Consider the following 19,311-nt stretch of genomic DNA (forward strand, 5'->3'; position numbering starts at 1 on the left):
GGATGACAGAGCCTCTTGTTTTGTCATCCAACATGGCCGCCCAGAGATACCGTTGTCTTTTTGGATCTTCAGAGATTGGTTGGAAACCACCTATAGTCCTTTTAATTGGCTCTCTGAGACGGAAGCTCATCAGGAAGATATATCAAGAATGTCAGGAACTTGTCAAAACTACGAAAAGGGTCGAATATGCATGCAAATCAAGAAGGGGTACGGTCATCAGCTTTCTAACTCATTAAAAAAGTCCTTGTCGCAAGAGGAAATTCAACAAGCATCCTTTCCAATCAACGCAATCTTATAGAATTCCATTCTACTAAGGGCATGTTAATATTACGTTAACATTAACGCACAATTTGATATTTCGTGAAAACCTTCTTCGAGACAAAACCCACAAATATCAAGCATATCAGTGGAAAAGTAGGAATTTATTGGTTCCTTTTCGCTAATTACAAGTCGTCTGGTGTCAAAGAGGTACACGGCTCTGTTTGACTTGGTTTGCTTTCCACATCAGTTTTTTTTTTTTTTTTTTTGTACTTTTACAATACCGTAGGTATCTACGATCATGCAAATAATCAAAGCTACTTGTTACCAAACAAAAATCGAAAGTCACCGTCATCGCTACAATCGCCTGTTTTAAATGGTATGATACCCGATACATTTGTTAAATAGCTAGCAAGCGAACGTCCCAGCAGCAGCAGTATTAATTATTGAATAAAATATGGAAATTTCCTTCTTCTTCTTGTTCTTCTTCTTCTGCTGCGACATTTTAGTTATGCATAAACAGTGATCTATTTACTCCGCATTTTCCACCCTAACAACCTAAGTATCCACTTGATTTATGCAACAAGCAACACATCCAGTGTTTGCTCAATTTGAAGTAAATCGAGCTTCTTCAGCTAGATCAGTTTCTAAACTTGGGTTGTATCAGTCTAAATATTGCTTCAACACTATTTCCCTTTGACATATCGGCTACAAACGTTACATATTGATCTGCTAAACTATTGGATCTCATTCGTTTGATTATCTAGCAATTAAATAGAATTCAATTATCAGCCGTTTGTTATTAAGAGCCGATTTCTGAAATTATCAAAAATTGGGCGTCAGTCGCGAAATTTCGAATTCCTTCATATTTTGCCCATCTAATCTCTATAGTGGAGTATTTTCAAAAATAATGTTAAAAGTTTCATCAGCGTGTTATTTTTTTTGAAATCGGGCAAAGTTTGAAATAAGGCAAATTAGCGTTTTTTCGGTCACGAAACTTACTAAAAATTACCCATTTTCATCTCGCTCGTAGAAAGAAACGCGATGTCCTCCATTAATGAAATGTTTACAAAATATAAATACATCCCTCTTCTTCATAATGCACTAGTATAATAATGCAATATCTAAATCCCATGTAATTCCCATGTAAATCACAGCAGCTAGTTTAATCACGCTTTAGTAGGGTATCCGAACTAGTAACCGGAAAGTGTCGGATTTTCTTTTTCCGAGTTTGTCTGCGTCATTACTGAATAATACATCATTCTGAGAAGAAAATTTGTTTGTGGGAACTTAGTATCGATTTTATAGAGTCACGCTTTGCTTTTTTTTTTTTCTTGTGTCTCTTCTACGAAAATCTCTTGAAAGTCACATTTTCAGCGTGTGAAAGTTTGTTGTGGACGAGGTTGCATGTACATGGGCGAATGACTCGTTACTCATGTAAATCACAGAAGAGAAATTTTGTTTATAGGAACTTTGTAGCGAAATTCTAAGAGTCACACTTTGCCTTTTGTTTGCGTCCATTCTACGAAAATCTCTTTAAAGTTACATTTTGAGCGCATACCAGAGAAGAAAATTTGTCTGTTGGAACTTTATTTCGAATTTATAATGATCTGGTTGTATTAAACTGAAACTTTTGAAAAGTGTTGTTGTTTGTGTCTTCACCTAGCCGTTTTATTTAATACTAACACGACATTGTGACCAGTGTTGGGTATTGCTTTCATGAGATTTGGTGGCTCCTAAAAGAGCCGTTGTTGTTGTTGTTTTGGCATTTCACAGGTTTCACTTGCTACTGGTATACTTCGTCACGGCCTTAGCTGCCTTAGTGCCCTCACTGACGGCGTGTTTGGCTAGTTCACCGGGCAGAAGCAGCCTGATGGCGGTTTGGATTTCGCGGGAACTGATGGTAGACTTCTTGTTGTAGTGGGCAAGGCGGGAAGATTCCGTAGCGATGCGCTCGAAGATATCGTTGACGAACGAGTTCATAATACCCATGGCTTTGCTGGAGATTCCCGTGTCAGGGTGAACCTGTTTCAAGACCTTGTAGATGTAGATCGCATAGCTTTCCTTTCTCTTTCCTCGCTTCTTCTTCTTGCCCGAGCCATCGACCGCGCCCGACTTAGCCTTGCCTGCTCTCTTCTCGCCCTTTTTTGCCGCAGGTACTTTTGGTGCCATGAGTGCTTAGTTGTGGATAAATCGCTTAGATTTTCAAAATCAGCTTCTATAACTCAAGTTTACGCAAGTTCTATTTATCCCAGCAAATTCAATGGATCAATTAACATGCGGATCGAAATTGCGGCCTTCTCACCTGATTGGTTGTTGCTTAAAAGTGAGACGCCGATAAAGTCAACAAAGGCGGGAAGAGTTATTTTGCATATCTTTTGAAAGTGAAAGTGGAGGTTTGATTGGTGCGTTTTGATCCGCCAAATTCCTGGCTAGTGAAATAAATTCGGCGTTGATGGGTGGTGAGTAATGATCACTTCAATCAAGTTTGATCGCCGGCTAAGACAGAAAACTTTTAAGGCAAAATGACAGGGCGCGGTAAAGGTAAAGCTCAAGGCACCAAGTCTAAGACACGCTCATCTCGAGCAGGTCTTCAATTTCCTGTTGGTCGCATCCATCGCCTTCTCCGTAAAGGTAATTACGCCGAACGAGTCGGTGCAGGGGCTCCAGTCTACTTAGCAGCAGTGTTGGAATATCTGAGTGCCGAAATTCTCGAGTTGGCCGGGAACGCTGCACGGGACAACAAGAAAAGCAGAATCATTCCTCGACACCTGCAGCTGGCTGTCCGAAATGACGAAGAATTGAACAAACTGCTTGCCGGCGTCACCATCGCCCAGGGTGGTGTCCTTCCCAACATACAGGCAGTACTTTTACCCAAGAAAGCTGAGAAGAAACAACATTAAGCTGAAGTCTTATAATTACCACCGCAAAACAAAACGGCTCTTTTAGGAGCCACCAACTGTCCAGTAAAGTCATGATCAATAATAAGCCAATGATTAATTTTTGAAGTATCAAACGTACGTAGTTCCCAAAATGCAAGGTGTATCTTTGAGAAAATTAGAGAAGAAAGAAAACGGCTGAAAAACAAAAACTGTTATAGATACATACTTATACTTATAGGTACTTACTTGAAACTTACTCGCCGTTCTATTCAGTCGTAGATGAACTAAGCGCCATTTGAGGCGATAATAAATCACTTGCCTCCATTGAATATCTGCAAAAGAGAGTAAATTTTAGGCACGTAAGACAAAACAAAAGAAATGAAAGAGCTGTATGTAATCCTATCAGTAGCCCTTTCCTTGTACACCCACTCTGCGACTTTTTTCTCAGAAATGAGACAAACCCCCCTCCCCCCCCCAAAAAAAAATAGAATAGAAGTTGCAGTCTAAAAAGCTTCGCAATGCAGTAGTTATTAATAGCGCGTCAACGAAAGTTCACTGATCAGATTATTCCCCCCCCCGCCCCTTCATCCGCCATTTAGAGAATTTGCGTGACAACAGGAAATATTTCGGTAGAATGTTGAGATTTCCAGTGTTGTGTTAAACTTTTGAACCAGTTTGTTAATTAAACGAAGTGCAACCTGCGCAATATGCGATTCTAATTCAATGGGAGTGATTGTTTTTCTTTTCACGGGTGCTTGTGTGTGTGTTGCGCCCTAAAAGCGGACAAGGAACATGTTTAAATAAAGCAGGTTTAACAAAATGAAAATTGGTAACAGAAAGCTGAACCATTGGCTTTGACATAGGATTCAAGTAAACTTTAACTTAACGCTTTCATTTGTGCTAAATCTGTAGTTACAGCGGTTACCAATAACACGCGACCTACGGCATTCAAAAGAGTCGGATAAAGTTGCGTTTTGGTGGACGTCAATCAAACAAAAGCCGTTGAAATTATTTTGAATTCTGACAAGATTGCAAGGTAACCCGGCAAGAAACTAACAATTTTACCTCGCTAAGAGAAAGTAAACTTTATTTAAATTGATTCTCGAGCCAGCTCAAGCGCAAATAAAAGGTATTTTTGAATTAAAAAGTTCAATTTTCACTGCACGTGATAATATACTCACTCGCACGCATCGCTGATTTATTATCAGGTGTAGCGATTTCAAATGTTTCATAAAAAAAACTGCTTCGTCTAAACAATGCCCATTTTTTTAGATAATCTTGCTTGGAAATCAACTTTCATAAAGTTTACCATCTGTCAGCGGATAAAACTTTCAATTTCTTGGTTCTGTTACCTTGAAATGGTCTCCGAATTCAAAATAATTTCAACGGCTTTTCTATGATTGACGTCCACCAAAACGCAACTTTATCGGAGTCTTTTGAAGGCGATAGGTCGCGTGTTATTGGTAACCGCTGTAACAAAAATCCGAAAGCAGATTTTATTTATGAAGGAAACATTTTTAAACTGTGTTTAACTAAACAGCTTCGAAACGTGTTTAAGCCTTGGCGTGAATGCGGCATATGTATAAGTGTGAAATGCAAGTATTGGTCACAACTTTTGCGATAGTTGTTGGCTCCTAAAAGAGCCGTTTTGTTTTTCGTAGGTAACACGCAAGCAACGCTTAACCCCCGAACCCGTACAGAGTACGTCCCTGGCGTTTGAGAGCGTAAACAACATCCATGGCGGTGACGGTCTTACGCTTGGCGTGCTCGGTGTAAGTCACAGCATCGCGGATTACGTTCTCTAGGAAAACTTTGAGAACTCCACGAGTCTCCTCGTAGATTAGTCCAGAAATACGCTTGACACCTCCACGGCGAGCTGTGCGACGGATGGCTGGCGCAATCCTGCAACCCACACCCCCACCAAAAAAAAAAACCACGTTTTTCAAGCACAGGGAGAGTATATTTGGCTAGACGGCTGGTTTAGGAACTTGAAGAACTGCATATTTACAGAGGTAAAATACGGAATTGTTTGTCGTTTGTTACTTGTTCGCCTTCGTAGCGCGTGGGAAGATAGTTCGGTTACCAGGTCCCACGCGGTTTTGATCACGCCTTAGTTTGTCAGAGTCACGCAGTTACAAGGATTTCAACTTTTTCCGTTTAAAAAGAATTACTGGCGCTGCAGATCAGATCACTGTGGTAAGTCCTCCTTAGCGAGTTTTTTCGAATTCAGGGCTAGAATAAACTGCCAGTTTATAGCAATTTCATAAATATTTATGTTGCGATGCGACAATCACAGCCGGATCTCTGCTGTTGACTTTGACTCTTCTAAGTGAATTTATACCATCTTGGCTTGATAATTCTAAAGTAATTGCCTTTCCTGTCTTAAAAACTCAATCAATAGATGAATTAAAGCTTAGAAATACTCTTACTTTAATTGGTATTTCCTGACTGTTGTATTTTTGAAAGTAGCCGAAGCAGAATAATGTAAACAGTTTCCTATTACACGTTACTAAAAGCAAAATGTGCCTAATCCTGACTTTTACATGTGTAAAAATACAGTCAATACATGAGTTGACAAAATCATACAAAATGTTATCCTACTAAGTTCAACAGAGAATAAGCTACTATTAGCAATTTCTGTACAGCTTATAGAAAACATATTCTTTGTTGCCAGTAATAATTTAACAAAGGACTTGATTTCGGCGTGACGGCCGTTGTTCGTTTCACAGGCCCTCCTCGTGTCAAAGTACCCTTGACATTTTGGTCTCTCGACGGGGTACTTTTGCATTGCCGCCAGAAATATTTTAACACGGTACACTACAAAGGTTGTGCTTCAACAATGTCTTCATTTTAAATTCAAACTTGACGTACCAATTGGGTTTCTTTTGTGTTGAAATTGGATGAAATTTGCTAAATTTTCAAACTGCCGAAATGGGGTTTCTTCTAACGGCCGAAGCATTTCCAATTTTCAAGCTTATCTAAATTTAACTAGTGCATTATGAAGAAGAGAGATGTGTTTATATTTTGTAAACATTTCATTAATGGAGGACATCGCGTTTCTTTCTACGAGCGAGATGAAAATGGGTAATTTTTAGTAAGTTTCGTGACCGAAAGGACGCTAATTTGCCGTATTTCAAACTTTGCCCGATTTCGAAAAAAATAACACGCTGACGAAACTTTTAACGTTATTTTTGAAAATACCTCACTATAGAGATTATATGGGCAGAATATGAAGGAATTCGAGATTTCACGACTGACGCCCGATTTTTGATAATTTCAGAAATCGGCTCTTAATAGACATGGCTTTGCAGTACTTCACAATACGACGCAAAACTATCTTTTATGTTGCAAATCAAAGCAGTCATCGTTACCCAATGATTATCTACTGGCTGATCAATAAGGTTACCACAGCAGAAAAAAAAAAGGGCGATGGGGGCCTCTTTCACAAAATCGTGATATATCTAGAAGACCTAGAAAGCTCAATTTCTTGCACTAAGCAGGCACTAAGTCTCGTATTGTCAAATACGTACTAGTATACTCTTCTATTAATTATAACAAGTAAGAAAATCGCTGCAAAGTGAAATTGAAGCAGGGAGTTAACATTCCAGCTTTCATGGGCACCCAGCCGCTTCATTAAAGTAAATATCTGTTCCGCTGGAAGGCTTAAATCGCATCAGCAATTCAAATCTACTTGTATGGAAACTCTAAAGGTTTCTTCGGGGAAAGTTCAGCTCAAAATTTCCAAACACTGGAAAAGTAATCCCTATTTGTTTTCGGAGGTTAAAAAGCGAAATAAGGTCAGCTTGTATTTTTTAAAATAAATAAAAGCTCGCAAATTCCGGGAATTAGGTTCCATTTCCTTAAAATGTCTGCAACCTTGAATTTTCAGCTACACAGATATGCTTTTAAAAGATCCCAGAAAGATCTGGGAACGTGAAAACGTTTTAAATGATTGTCTTAAAAATATTTGTAATTGTTGGGCGGCCTTGCTTTTCCCTTGAAGGTCAACACAGATAGTCGAATACCTACTGATGCGATCACATCATTTCCAAAGGGACTGAGATAAATTCCAAAAGTCAGGAGGCAGAGCAATTTTGAAACAGTGGAAAAGTAATTAATCCCTTTTTGTTTTCCGAGGATAAAATGCGAAATAAGGTCAGCTAGTATTTTCTTTAAACCAACAAAAGCTCGCAAATTCCGGGAATAAGATTCCGTTTCCTAAAAATGTCTGCAACCTTAAATTTTCCCGTTTAAGTATCCGAGCAGATCAAACTGTATTAGCTTACACAGACATGCCTTCATGCCTATTCTTGTTGGACTCTCCTGAGCTTTGAAGGCTTGTTTTTCCCTTGCAAGTAGGTCAACACGGACAGTCGAATAGCTACTAATGCGATCACATCATTGATTAAAGGACTAGAATTAGTTCTAAAAGCCCCGACGAGGAGCAACTTTAATTAGAGGTCTTTAAGAATGGATTTTAGCGATTAGTTCCCAACAAAGGAATCCTCACAGTGCATTGTCGTGATCCAAAGCTGCTTCATCGGAATTGGCGTCTGGGTTGTTTTGTCTCTGTCTAATTACGAGGAGATCTATCCAAGGGATGATCCATACAAACATTATTGCGATGATTAATAATATTGTTGTTTGTATCACGTAGATCAGAAAATCGGACACGTAATGAGCGTGCGATTTATAAACTTCAATATTGAAGAGCGTTCGAAAACAATGCAGGATATTACTGTGACACCTTCTCTGATCTTCTTAATAGTCGTGGCTTTAACCATCAACATACCTGCAGCCGCCGCGTTTATCAAGGCCATGGAAATTTTAAACGTACCGTAGCCGGCGCCAAAAGCCCCACCAGCATCGAGGAAAAGCTTGTAGCACACTCGGCATCCATGGTTCCGTTTGTAATTGCCGGGTTGTTGCAATCAACTGGATCCTCAGTGAACGTATTCATCCATTTGGATACATTGTGTTCAAAGCAGTCCTTTGCATCATCTCCATCACAACTATAGCTGATATCAATCAGTAGACGAGACCAGAAGATCGAAAATACAACTATTAAAAGTCCAGTAAATACGAAAAAGAGGCCAATGAAAACCCTCGCCAGGATGGTTCCCTCGCCGGTAAGATTTATTTTTTTGAACAGCCACCTCTTCCCTCCATTGCTGTCGCTTTTTTCCTTGATGATGTTGGAAAATGCATTAATGGCGACAAAGCGGCAAGGAAATTTTTGTTTGACGAGCATTACAAAGGCTGGCACCGCAAGAAACACAATCGGGATAAGAAAGGCTGCTAAGAGCCAGATTGCCTTGTAATATGCTTACTTCATGATGTTATAACAGCTGAATGAAACCAGGCGATAACAAGCGATTAACGTAAAACAACTAGTGAAGGCGATTCCAAATACTCACTTTCACTTTCACTGTATTTACTTTAAATCTCCCTTGGCAAAACTTCCGTCTAACAGTTCGTCACGTGATTAGTTTCATTGTTTGCTATTGGGTGAAAATATCCCAGCTTCAATCACCATGACACGTGTACACTGGAATTAAAGGGTTCTGTTTTTTTTTTTTTTTTTTTAATTATTATTACCTTTTTCTTTTTTGTCAAACAGTATTTCGGTTATGGCACTAATGAGAGCGTAATCGCTGAAATTGAATCAAGCAGTTAACTTTTCGAGGTTCACGTCCACTTTCTCTAGGGTCTTTTTATACCGGAAGCACTTCAGCGGCCAGGGTGGAGGGGGGGGGGGGGAGGGTGTTCTCGAGATATTTTACTATAAACGCACATACACTTTTACCGTTCGCTCTCCGCAAGAGAGAGAAAGTGAGTATGCAGGATTCTTTTTGTATTGATAATCATTCGTCTCTTTTTTATTAATACTTTGCTGTGCCGCTTGGGCATTCAGAATCCAAAAAGGAAATTGAGGGTCGATCGGAGATAAGAGCAATGACGATTCCAAGATTGAGCTACACAACAATCAAGAGAGGATGAATAGCGTATCCTCTTTTGGAACAAAACTAAAGCTAAATTATTTTTTAAACCGCGTGGTTACCCCCAATTTTCTTTTAACTTTTGCTAACAAACAAAGTTTATCATTAGTTTTTTGATGGGTTTTAGGCTTCCAACTGACCAATCAAAATACAAGAATTGTGAGAGGCGCAGTTGCCAAGAACGAGCTCTTGTGAATTCTTGAAGTTTATCGTTGGCCGCCTGTTTTGAAATTGCAGTCCATTTCCATCCTGACCATCCACTGACAAAGCCACTTTTATTTTTATGAGAATGATGTATTATTCAGTGAATGGCACAGGCATACTCGGAAAAAAGGAATCCGAGGGCATCTATCAGGAGTCGAACCTAACACCTTCCGATTACTAGTTCAAATGCTCTTCCATTGAGCTACAGGAGACCCGAGTGCAACTAGGATTGGAATGTCAATGTCTGCAAAAGTGAAACTGTGGGTTTCGCTCGTGTTATCTTAGATATAGCCTGTATAGGTGGTTTACAACCAATCCCCAGAGATCAAAAAGACAACGGTATGGCAGCCATGTTGGATGACGGAACCTTTTGTTTTGCCATCCAACATGGCCGCCATACCGTTGTCGTTTGGATCTTCAGGGATTTGATGGAAACCACCTATATCTCTTTCAATTGGCTCTCTGAGACGGAAGGTCATCAGGAAGATATATCAAAACATGTCAGGAACTTGTCAAAACTATGAAAAGAGCTGCATTTGCATCCAAATGAAACGGTAAGGTCATCGGCTTTGTAACTCATTAAAAGAATCCTTGTCGCAAGAAGAAATTCAATAAGCATCCTTTCCGATCAATACAATCACATAGAATTCCATTCTACTAAGGCACTTTAACATTACATTAACATTAACGCATTTGATGTTTCGTGAAAACCTTCTTTGGGAAAAAACACGAAAACATCAAGAACAAGCATATTAGTGGAAAAGAAGGAATTTATTGGTTCCTTTTCGCTATCAGATTACAATCGTCTGGTGTCAAAGAGGTACACGGCTCTGTTTGACTTGGTTTGCTTTCCACTTCAGTTTTATTTTTTTACTTTTCAATACTGTAGGTATCTACGGTCATGCAAATAATTCAAGCTACTTGTTACCAAACAGAAATCATGAAAGTTACCTTCATCAGTGCAACTGCACGTTTAAATGGCATATAATACTCGATACTAAATTTGTTGAATAGCTAACGGACGTACCAGCGACAGCAATGAATAAAACATGGAAATTTCCTTCATGTTCTTCGGCGACATTTCAGGTGACATTTTAGTTATGTAAACAGTGATCCATTTACTTCCGTATTTTCCACCCTAACAACCTAAATACGCCCTTGATTTATGCAACAAGCAACACATCCAGTGTTTGCTCAATCTGCAGTAGATCGCGCTTTAATGTTGCTTCAACACTATTTCGCATTTACATGTGGGCTACAAACGTTTCATCTGATTAAGCTGCCAAACTTTGCTTGCTACAGTTCAATTATCAGCCGTTAAGATGTTATTTACAGTCATAGCTTTGCAGTACTTCACAATGCGACGCAGAACTAACTTATATGTTGTAAATCAAACCAGTCATAGTTACCCAATGATTATCTACTGGCTGATCAAAAAAGTTGCCACAGCAAAAAAAAAAATAAAAATAATTGAGTATGAAAACCTCTTTCACAAACTCATGATATATCCAGCTTTTCTGGAATAAAGGTGTGCTCTGTTATCAATGTCAGTGTTTAAAAATTAAAATAATTATCCTGCTCAATCTTGGGGAACATGTCTTGATTTTGGGATATCCAGAGCTATTTCGCAGCATAATTGTAAACTGAAAAAAGTGCAAATCAAGGTCCTCAGAAACGGCTAAGATTGGATAAAAGGAGACGTGGCATTGAGCTTTAGCCGGAAGGCTGTGTCACACACTGTGCTCTGAAATCAGCATGATATACTTCAATTGTCTATCTCGACCAAAAATAGTTTTCATTTACATTAAAAACTAGAACCCCTCGCAACTATTCTCTCTCCAAAAACGTGGAGAGACAACCTATCAATGTTTATAAACCTACGAACTGATCGTTTGTCCTCTTGAGTGAAGCTGCTAGTTCAGTTTGCCACTATTTGTGTTTCAGTTATTGTCGAGGTGTCTGAACCAGTCAGTTGCGTCTACTCCAGTGCTACATTCTCGATACCAGGAGTTGTTTGTTCGCTTTGAGCGTTCTTTAGCCTGATTAGATCCTTCCAAGGGATACAAACCACAAAAAGAAGTCCAATACACACGGTTATAATTGCTTGGAGGGCATTTGCCAAAGTGTCGGACACGAGAAGCACGCGGAAAGTGGTGAGCTGCAAAGCAAAGACCGTCGCCAAAACTCCCAAGTACAGAATTACTAAGGTTGCTCTGACTATACAAATAATCCAAGGTTTTTTTATCATCAGCAGACCTGCCGCCGCCAGGTTTATCACAGCCATTGAAATCTTGAATGCACCGTAGCTTGCTCCCATCGCCAAGCCTGCATTGCAGACGATCTTGTAACATATTACTTCAACAGTTCCATTCTGGATGGCAGCGTTGGCGCAATCAACCGGATCATTTGAGAACCTATTTTTGTCCCATAATTTGTATTCAAAGCATTCCTTACTCTTATCTTCCAGGTCGCAACTGTAGCTGATGTCGATCAGTAAAAGGTGCAAAAACATTAACAATACGCCGACGATCAACGTCAAGAATAAGACAAACAGACCACGGAAAACCTTGGACAAGAGTGGGCCTTCAAGAGCTATATCTTTTAACAGCCATCTCGTCGCTCCATTGTTGTCCGTTTTCTTCTTGATGATGCCGGAGAATGCGTAAGTTGCAACCAAGTGGTAGACATTTATTCCTGTAAGCATCATTATCCCCAAAACTAAGTACTCAACCACAATGATCACGACCATTGGTATTGAAAATACCAAACCGTATGAGCCTTCCTTCATGACCGTAGCGGATAGACAGATAGACTAAACTCATGCAGCAGCTTGAGCCTATGTCAAGTTATGCATATAAATGACGCATTGTAAAACTTCTAGTTCTGGGAATGTTACGGTCGACTGAACAGTGATCTTCATAAGTAGCTGCTTCAGATTCCAAAGGAGTAGTTAGGAAATAAACACGCTCAATGCATGTAAATTGAGTAAATGGTGGAGAAGTGCCAAAAAAATGAAAAAATTCCCGAAACGTCTGGCATTTTTTTTAGCATTTCTCGGAAACGCCAATCCCGAAATGTCTGGATTTTGTTCAAATTTTTGGCACTTCTCCACCATTTACTCAACTTTTAAAGCTTTTACATGAGTGCCGAGCAGCTGACGAATTTTTTCGTTTATAAACCTTTTAAGAGAAATACATGTATTCATGCGCTGATCATGAGTTTATTGCGTTCGACAAAAGGAAGAGCGCACTCCTAATACAGCCTGGATTGGAGTCGAGAATGAGTGGCACAACGTTGATTGAATGAACGGATCATCCAGAGATGCGCAGACAGTGCGCGTAGTAGCAAAAGGAGGCACAAGTCTGTATTTGTTAAATTGTCACTGGATAATAAGCCTGATGAGGTAATGGTTTTAAATCTTTGCTGTAAGTTGCACAAAAGGCTAAGCCGTGACCCAGAAGACAGCATATTACGTACACTTTGCCACGCTGGATGGCAGCGCATCAACTGAGTTAATCGGTTCGTTTGAGAATGCATTCACATCCGAAACTTTGCATCCTAAACAATCCCACTTCTTGTTATTCTGATCACAGCTCGATTAAAATCGATATCGGAAATCAATCGCTGATTGAAATCGGTAATCGATGACCCACCATATCATATCGATTATCAGTTTATCGATTGACTATCCCTGCTATAAAAGGGAGTGATAGAACATTCACAGTGCATTATCACAAACTGCAAGGATAAACAAAGTTAAACCAAGACCAATGTTGTTGGAGACTTTTCCTTTCGTCTCAGATGCCTATAGCTTTAAACAGCAGTCTCGTCTCTCAATTGTTGGAATTGTGAATTTGATGGCCGCTTCGATCAAACCTTCTATTTTCCATAACACAGAATACATGTGAATACTTAGAAAGTATGATCAAGCCTCTGCTCTCTGTGTCGCTTTTCCACAGAACAACCACTTACAGTAGCCCCTGGGGCAGTCCTCGCTGAGGCCGTTGTTTGCATTGATTTTGCAAGTGATCATAAAATTGCTAAACTGACCATCCAAATGTAGTTCTCATGCCAATCGGCTTGATTTCGAGAAAAAGGAACAGAGCATCTCTAAATCAATGTATTGGGAACGGGGAATAATCATGAGTGATGCTTAAAAGGATTGTAAATGGTGTTATGTGGTTATTCCATTGACAGTCATACCATATCACAACAACAATACAAAGGTGCCTGCCAGGTGTTCATCGACATTGAAGTTTCCCTTTTTTTCCTTTTAAAGCGAAGGAATAGACTAATTTTGACATGATCCTGCCTAGATCCGCATCGCCAAAAGCGACCAGCCTGACTCCCAAATCATCAACAAATTGGGCTTCCTTCCAAATTAGGCTTCCTTGGCGGTCCGCATCACCAACACCGAAAAATGCCCAAAATTGGAATATATAGTGTTAGGTTGAAAATTATCTTTCACTAACCCGACTGCCACCCAACCCGACACACAAACCATCCAAAATCTGTTATTAAGCGGTCCGCATTACCAAAAGCAAAACAAATTCAAAATTAGAGTATATATACTTAAAGAATTAGTGCGAAAATTAGGCTTAACTGACTCCAACACCAACCTTATCCTCAAACCATCCAGAATCTGTTATTATTAATACAATAAAGCTTGTATGGCTGTCCATACTGCCAAAGGCAAAAAAAAAAAAAGGGATAATTAGAGTATATAGTATATAGTGTAAAACTAAGGTGTCGGTCACCACAACACCAACGTGACTAAAGATCTATTTTGTGGAATGCAATAAGCTTTCTTAGACGGTCTGCATCACCAAAAAGCGAAAAATTGCAGAAAATTAGTGTATATAGTATTAGCCTGAAAATTAGAGTTCACTAACTCTGACACCCACTTCACTCTCAAACTGTCCAAAATCTGATATTGTGTCTAGAATTAGGTTTCCCTGGCGGTCCGCATTGCCAAAAGCGGACCTAAAATTAAAGCATGTAGTATTACTGTAAAAATTAGGCTTAACTAACCCAAACAGGAACTTGACCCTCGAAACGTCCGGAATTCATTATTTGGCATAGATGTAGGTTTCCTTGGCGGTCCGCATCGCCAAAAGCGGAAAGAAAGCCAAAAATCAGAGTTTATAGTATTTGAGAAAAATTAGGCGTCACTGATCACCAACCTGACCCCTAAACAGTCCAGAATCTGTTGTTTGGAAAAGAATTTGGTTCCTTGACAAAACGCAACGCCAAAAGCCAAAGCACCAAAACTTACGTACATCAAACCCTACCCTTGCTCTCTTCATCCCCTCAGCCCGAGCCAACTTAAGCCTTATTTTCGTTCTCAAAAGGTAGTAGTCACTGTGTACGTCTTCTCCTCTCATCACTCCAGTTTCCAGTATCGATGTTCTCATGCGCCCATTCACCATAACATGATCGATCTGATTTACTGTCTTCCCATCTGGTGACCTCCAGGTCAGCTTATGGATCTCTTTGTGTGGGAATATTGTTCCAATTATGACTAATCTGTTCGCACTACAAAAGTCACACAGCCTTTTCCCATTGTCGTTCATGGCTCCAACACCAAACTTCACCATTACTTCCTCCCTGTTAGTGTTGTCCCCTAACTTAGCGTTCAAATCCCGAATCACCACTATCATGTCGTGTCTATTGCAGCTTGAAATAGTGTCCTGCAACTGATTGTAAAATTCATCTTTTTCCTCATCCATCGCATCATTCAGAAAACTTTTGAATGCAGAGGTCCACACAACGCAGGAATTAAACTTGCTGGTAATTTTGCCGGATCTCTCTTGTGAAAGACCTCGTGTCAGGCGTCACTTGAACGTGAAAATACAAAACTGAATGCAAGGCTGGCACTACGGCAAAGGGCAGATTTATTAGTGGCCAATATTTCGACTAATAGAATTAGTCTTCCTCGCATCATTCGTCAGTGCATACGTTTGTATCACTGTTAGCTGTTTGTATTTGGAGTAGAATCGTGCCTTAATGATCCTTTTGCTTATCGGCGTCCATTCTATCAAGGCTCTCTTTGCCCTCGCACTTGTCATGATGGCTACTCCTCCATGTTTGCACCTCTTCATCTCCTACGTACACCACCTTCACGCCACTCTGCAGTGTTGTTGATCCCATCCCTTTCCATCTGGTTTCACTTACCCCTAGCACCTCAATCCCATATTCCGGCATCTCCTTGGCCATTTGCGCTGTCCGTGTTGCCTCTGCCATATTCCTCACGTTCGAGCAACCGATGGTCGTTTGCTGCTGAGGAGCTACTATGGGGCCGATCGGCCTTTGGGCTTCCCACTGGTTTTGGCCCAAGAGCGTCATTGCAGCCCCAGCCGCATGCAACATCCCCAGATTGTATTGTATCATTGCAATGCTTCAGGTTTCCGTAACATAAAGCTTTTTATGGAGCAGGGTTGTTAGCCCTGCGTCTAACCCCCAGGAGGGTCACTCTCTGTCAGGTCTCTAACCTTTGACCTGTTCGGCATTGGTGACCCTACCAAAAGTGCAAGACTCCCTCCGACATAGCTCTAGGGGTCACTGAGACACGCAAACTGCCCCACCACGATGAGGTGGTGACCCCAATCGGAGCAGATGCAAGAAATTATGTTCAGTTTAACAGCCAGGGCCCAGTTGTTCAACGCCCGATTAAGCTAATCCTGGGTTAACGTGAACTTTGATTCGAGTATATTTACTAATCCATAAGTATTCGTACAAAAGATTTTTGTCCCTAAGTTTTACCTTAGACGTTTCTTTACCATTAGCTTAAAATGAACTTTTAAAATCATTTTTAATAAGCGAGACGAAAACCTCGGTTAACTTTTAATCGTGGATTAGCGTTAATCGGCTTTCGAACAACCCGGCCCAGAACGCACAATGCAATTTAATAATATAATAGCTGTATTCACTAGCTTAAATGTTCCTTGTTCCATATGGCCTCTATTCTGTCTATTGGTCTATTCATCTATGAGCTCATTTTCGTCCTTATGCTCCCGCGATACAAGACAAGTCCAGCGGTATTTTGTCTATCGGGGACATAATAATTACCATATATGAAGAAGCTATCCATATCATTTTCCATTTTCTTTGGGCTCAAGTATCGTCGGTATCACGGCTATTAACAATCTTTTAGAGCATAATAATAATAATAATAATAATAATAATAATAATAATAATAATAATAATAATAATTATAATAATAATAATAATAATAATAATAATAATAATAAAATTCCCACTACCATAACGTACGTGGTCAATGTATAGCTCCCATCATTATTCAACACATTGTAACACTGCCCAGATATGGTCATGGTGCATTGAATATTCGTTGTCCGTAGAAAACAGATTTCCTGCAATAAACGTAATTTCGTGTGTAGGGGAGAAAAATGGCAAAATAAAGATCGTCTCTAGCTTTTCTGGAATAAAACTGTGCTCTGTTTATCAATGTCAGAGCTAAATAATAAAACAATTATCCTGCTCTATCTTGGGGAATATCTCCTGATTTTAGATATTTAGAGTTAGGATATACCGCACAAATGAATAGTACTTTTCGCGCGCGCTGATTGGCTAGCTCGGAGATGATTAGCCAAGTACTTTTCACCTCCGAGCAGCCGAAGAGAAACAAGATGGCTTCCCGTTTCACCACGTTTACTTAAGAGGTAACTATTTCGATAAACGAGGTGGTTGTTAGAAAGAAAATACGTAACTGGCAACAAAGTTTGGTTTGACGGCATTAGATGGTAACTTAATTAATCTTTTCAACCTCATATTTCAAGGCGAAAAAGGAAAATACAATCCCTTGTTTAGGAGAACTGCCGAACACTAAAATTACAATGAAAACAATGAAACATCTTATATTTTTCAGCATGGTTTCAACAACAAGACGAATTTCACAGAAAAATTGAAGAAATGTCACTGTAGGAACTAAACAAGTGTCTCCAAAAGTTTTATTTGTCTACAATAAGAAATCGCTTACCGCGTGGCGCGCGAGATTTAAAATTTCATACCATTTGTCGGTATATTGTCAGAAATAAAATAATTTTTTGGTACACTAGTTATTCAGCTTGTGTACTACTACTAAAACAATTATTCACCTCAGTGTCGGTGAAAGTGATGGATATTTACCTCACCGCTTCGCGGCTCGGTAAATAACCATCACTATTTACCTACACTTCGGTGAACAATTGTTAAAAATAGTGCAAATCAGGGTCCTCAGAAACGACTATGATTGGTTAAAGGGATACGTGTCATTGAGCTTTACCCGGAAGGCTGTGTCACACGCTGTGCTCTGAAATTGTCCATCTCGGCTAAAAATAACAATGTTCATTTACTTTAAAAACTAGAACCCCTCACAAATATTCTCTCTCCACAAACGTGAAGAGACAACCTATCAATGTTTATTATCATACGAACTGATCGTTTGTCCTCTTGAGTAAAGCTGCTTCTTGCGCCGCACCGTTTGTGTTTCAGTTGTTGTCGAAGTGTCAGTTGCATCTACTCTAGGGCTGTATTCTCGATACCAGGAGTTGCTTGTTGGCTTTGAGCGTTCTTTAGCCTGATCAGATCCTTCCAAGGAATATGAACCATAAAAGCAAATCCAATAACCAGGGCTACAACTGCTTGGAGGGTATTTGCCAAAGTGTCGGATACGAGAAACACGCGCAAAGTGGTGAACTGAACTACAAACAACGCCGCCAAAACTCCGATGTTCAGAAATATAAAGATTGCTCTGATCTTACAAATAGTCTTGGTTTGGTTTATCATCAGCAGACCTGCCACCGCCAGGTTTATCACAGCCATTGAAATTTTAAATGCACCGTAGCTAGCTCCAATCGCCAAGCCTGCATTGAAGACGATCTTGTAACATATAACGTCAACAGTTCCATTCTGGATAGCAGCGCTGGTGCAATCAATCGGATCATTCGAGAACTTGCGCGTGTCCCATAATTTGTATTTAAAGCAATCTTTACCTTTATCTTCGAGGTCGCAACTGTAGCTGACGTCGATCAATAAAAGTTGCAAAAACATTAACAATACGCCGATGATCAACGAGATGAATAAGACCAACAGACCACGGAAAACATCGGACAAGAGCTCGCCTTCAAGAGCTATATCTTGAAACAGCCATCTCGTAACTCCATTGTCAGTTTTCTTCTCGATGATACCGGAGAATGCGTAAGTTGCAACCAAGTGGCGAACATTTATAATTATTCCGTAAGACACTATTATCCGCCAGACTATAAACACAACCATAACAGTCACGATCAATGGTATTAAAAAAAACAAATTGTATAAACCTTCCTTCATGACCGTAGCGAGAAACCTTCCGACAACAAATCAGGCTAGATAGACTAAAATGCAGCAGCCTGAGCCTATGTCAAGTTTTGCATATAATGACGCAGTGTAATTCTTCTACTGACATTAATGCAATTGTCTTCTAGGAACGTTACGGTCGACTGAAAACAGATTTCAATGAGCAGCTACTTCAGATCCAAGGGAACTACGTTACGAAGTAAATAAGATTAATGATACATACTAACAGCTGAATTAATTTAAAAATTCAACCCTTTGGAGTTTGAACGTTTATTCTGTGGATAGACTGAATCCAGTGCTTTCTTGTTTCCGTAATGGTTTAGTTGCTAATGTTTGGAAAATAGAACTTGTTATAGACAAGTACAAACACTCGCTACTGGTGTCTTGTTTTCACAGCAATTTTCAGTTCTCGGACGCAGAACTCCATTCTCTGCCGGCCTAATGCCGTAACTGTTTAAAATGTTGCAAAAAGGTACCAAGGCCTAAATATGTCCATTTGCCCCACAGTAAAGGAAGAAAATAGCGATAAACAACATGTCAGTTAAGATTGATAGAACTTTCATTAAATTACCATAATCAACCAACGACTCCGATTCTCCGTCTGCAATAGACCATTACCGGGTTGCTGTTGA

General features: G+C 39.8%; 1 protein-coding gene across 1 annotated transcript; it reads left to right on the top strand.

Moving 5' to 3' along the window:
* Positions 1-2,484: 2,484 nt before the first annotated feature.
* Positions 2,485-3,224, top strand: LOC146470629 (histone H2A). Its single transcript, XM_085121868.1, has one exon. It carries the CDS (start codon positions 2,784-2,786, stop codon positions 3,159-3,161), a length of 378 nt encoding a protein of 125 aa, XP_084977994.1. The 5' UTR covers positions 2,485-2,783; the 3' UTR covers positions 3,162-3,224.
* The last annotated feature ends 16,087 nt before the right edge of the window (positions 3,225-19,311 follow it).

Source organism: Pavona decussata, unplaced genomic scaffold (genome assembly GCF_977016875.1).
Source record: "Pavona decussata unplaced genomic scaffold, jaPavDecu1.1 SCAFFOLD_113, whole genome shotgun sequence".
NCBI classification, from domain to species: domain Eukaryota; kingdom Metazoa; phylum Cnidaria; class Anthozoa; order Scleractinia; family Agariciidae; genus Pavona; species Pavona decussata.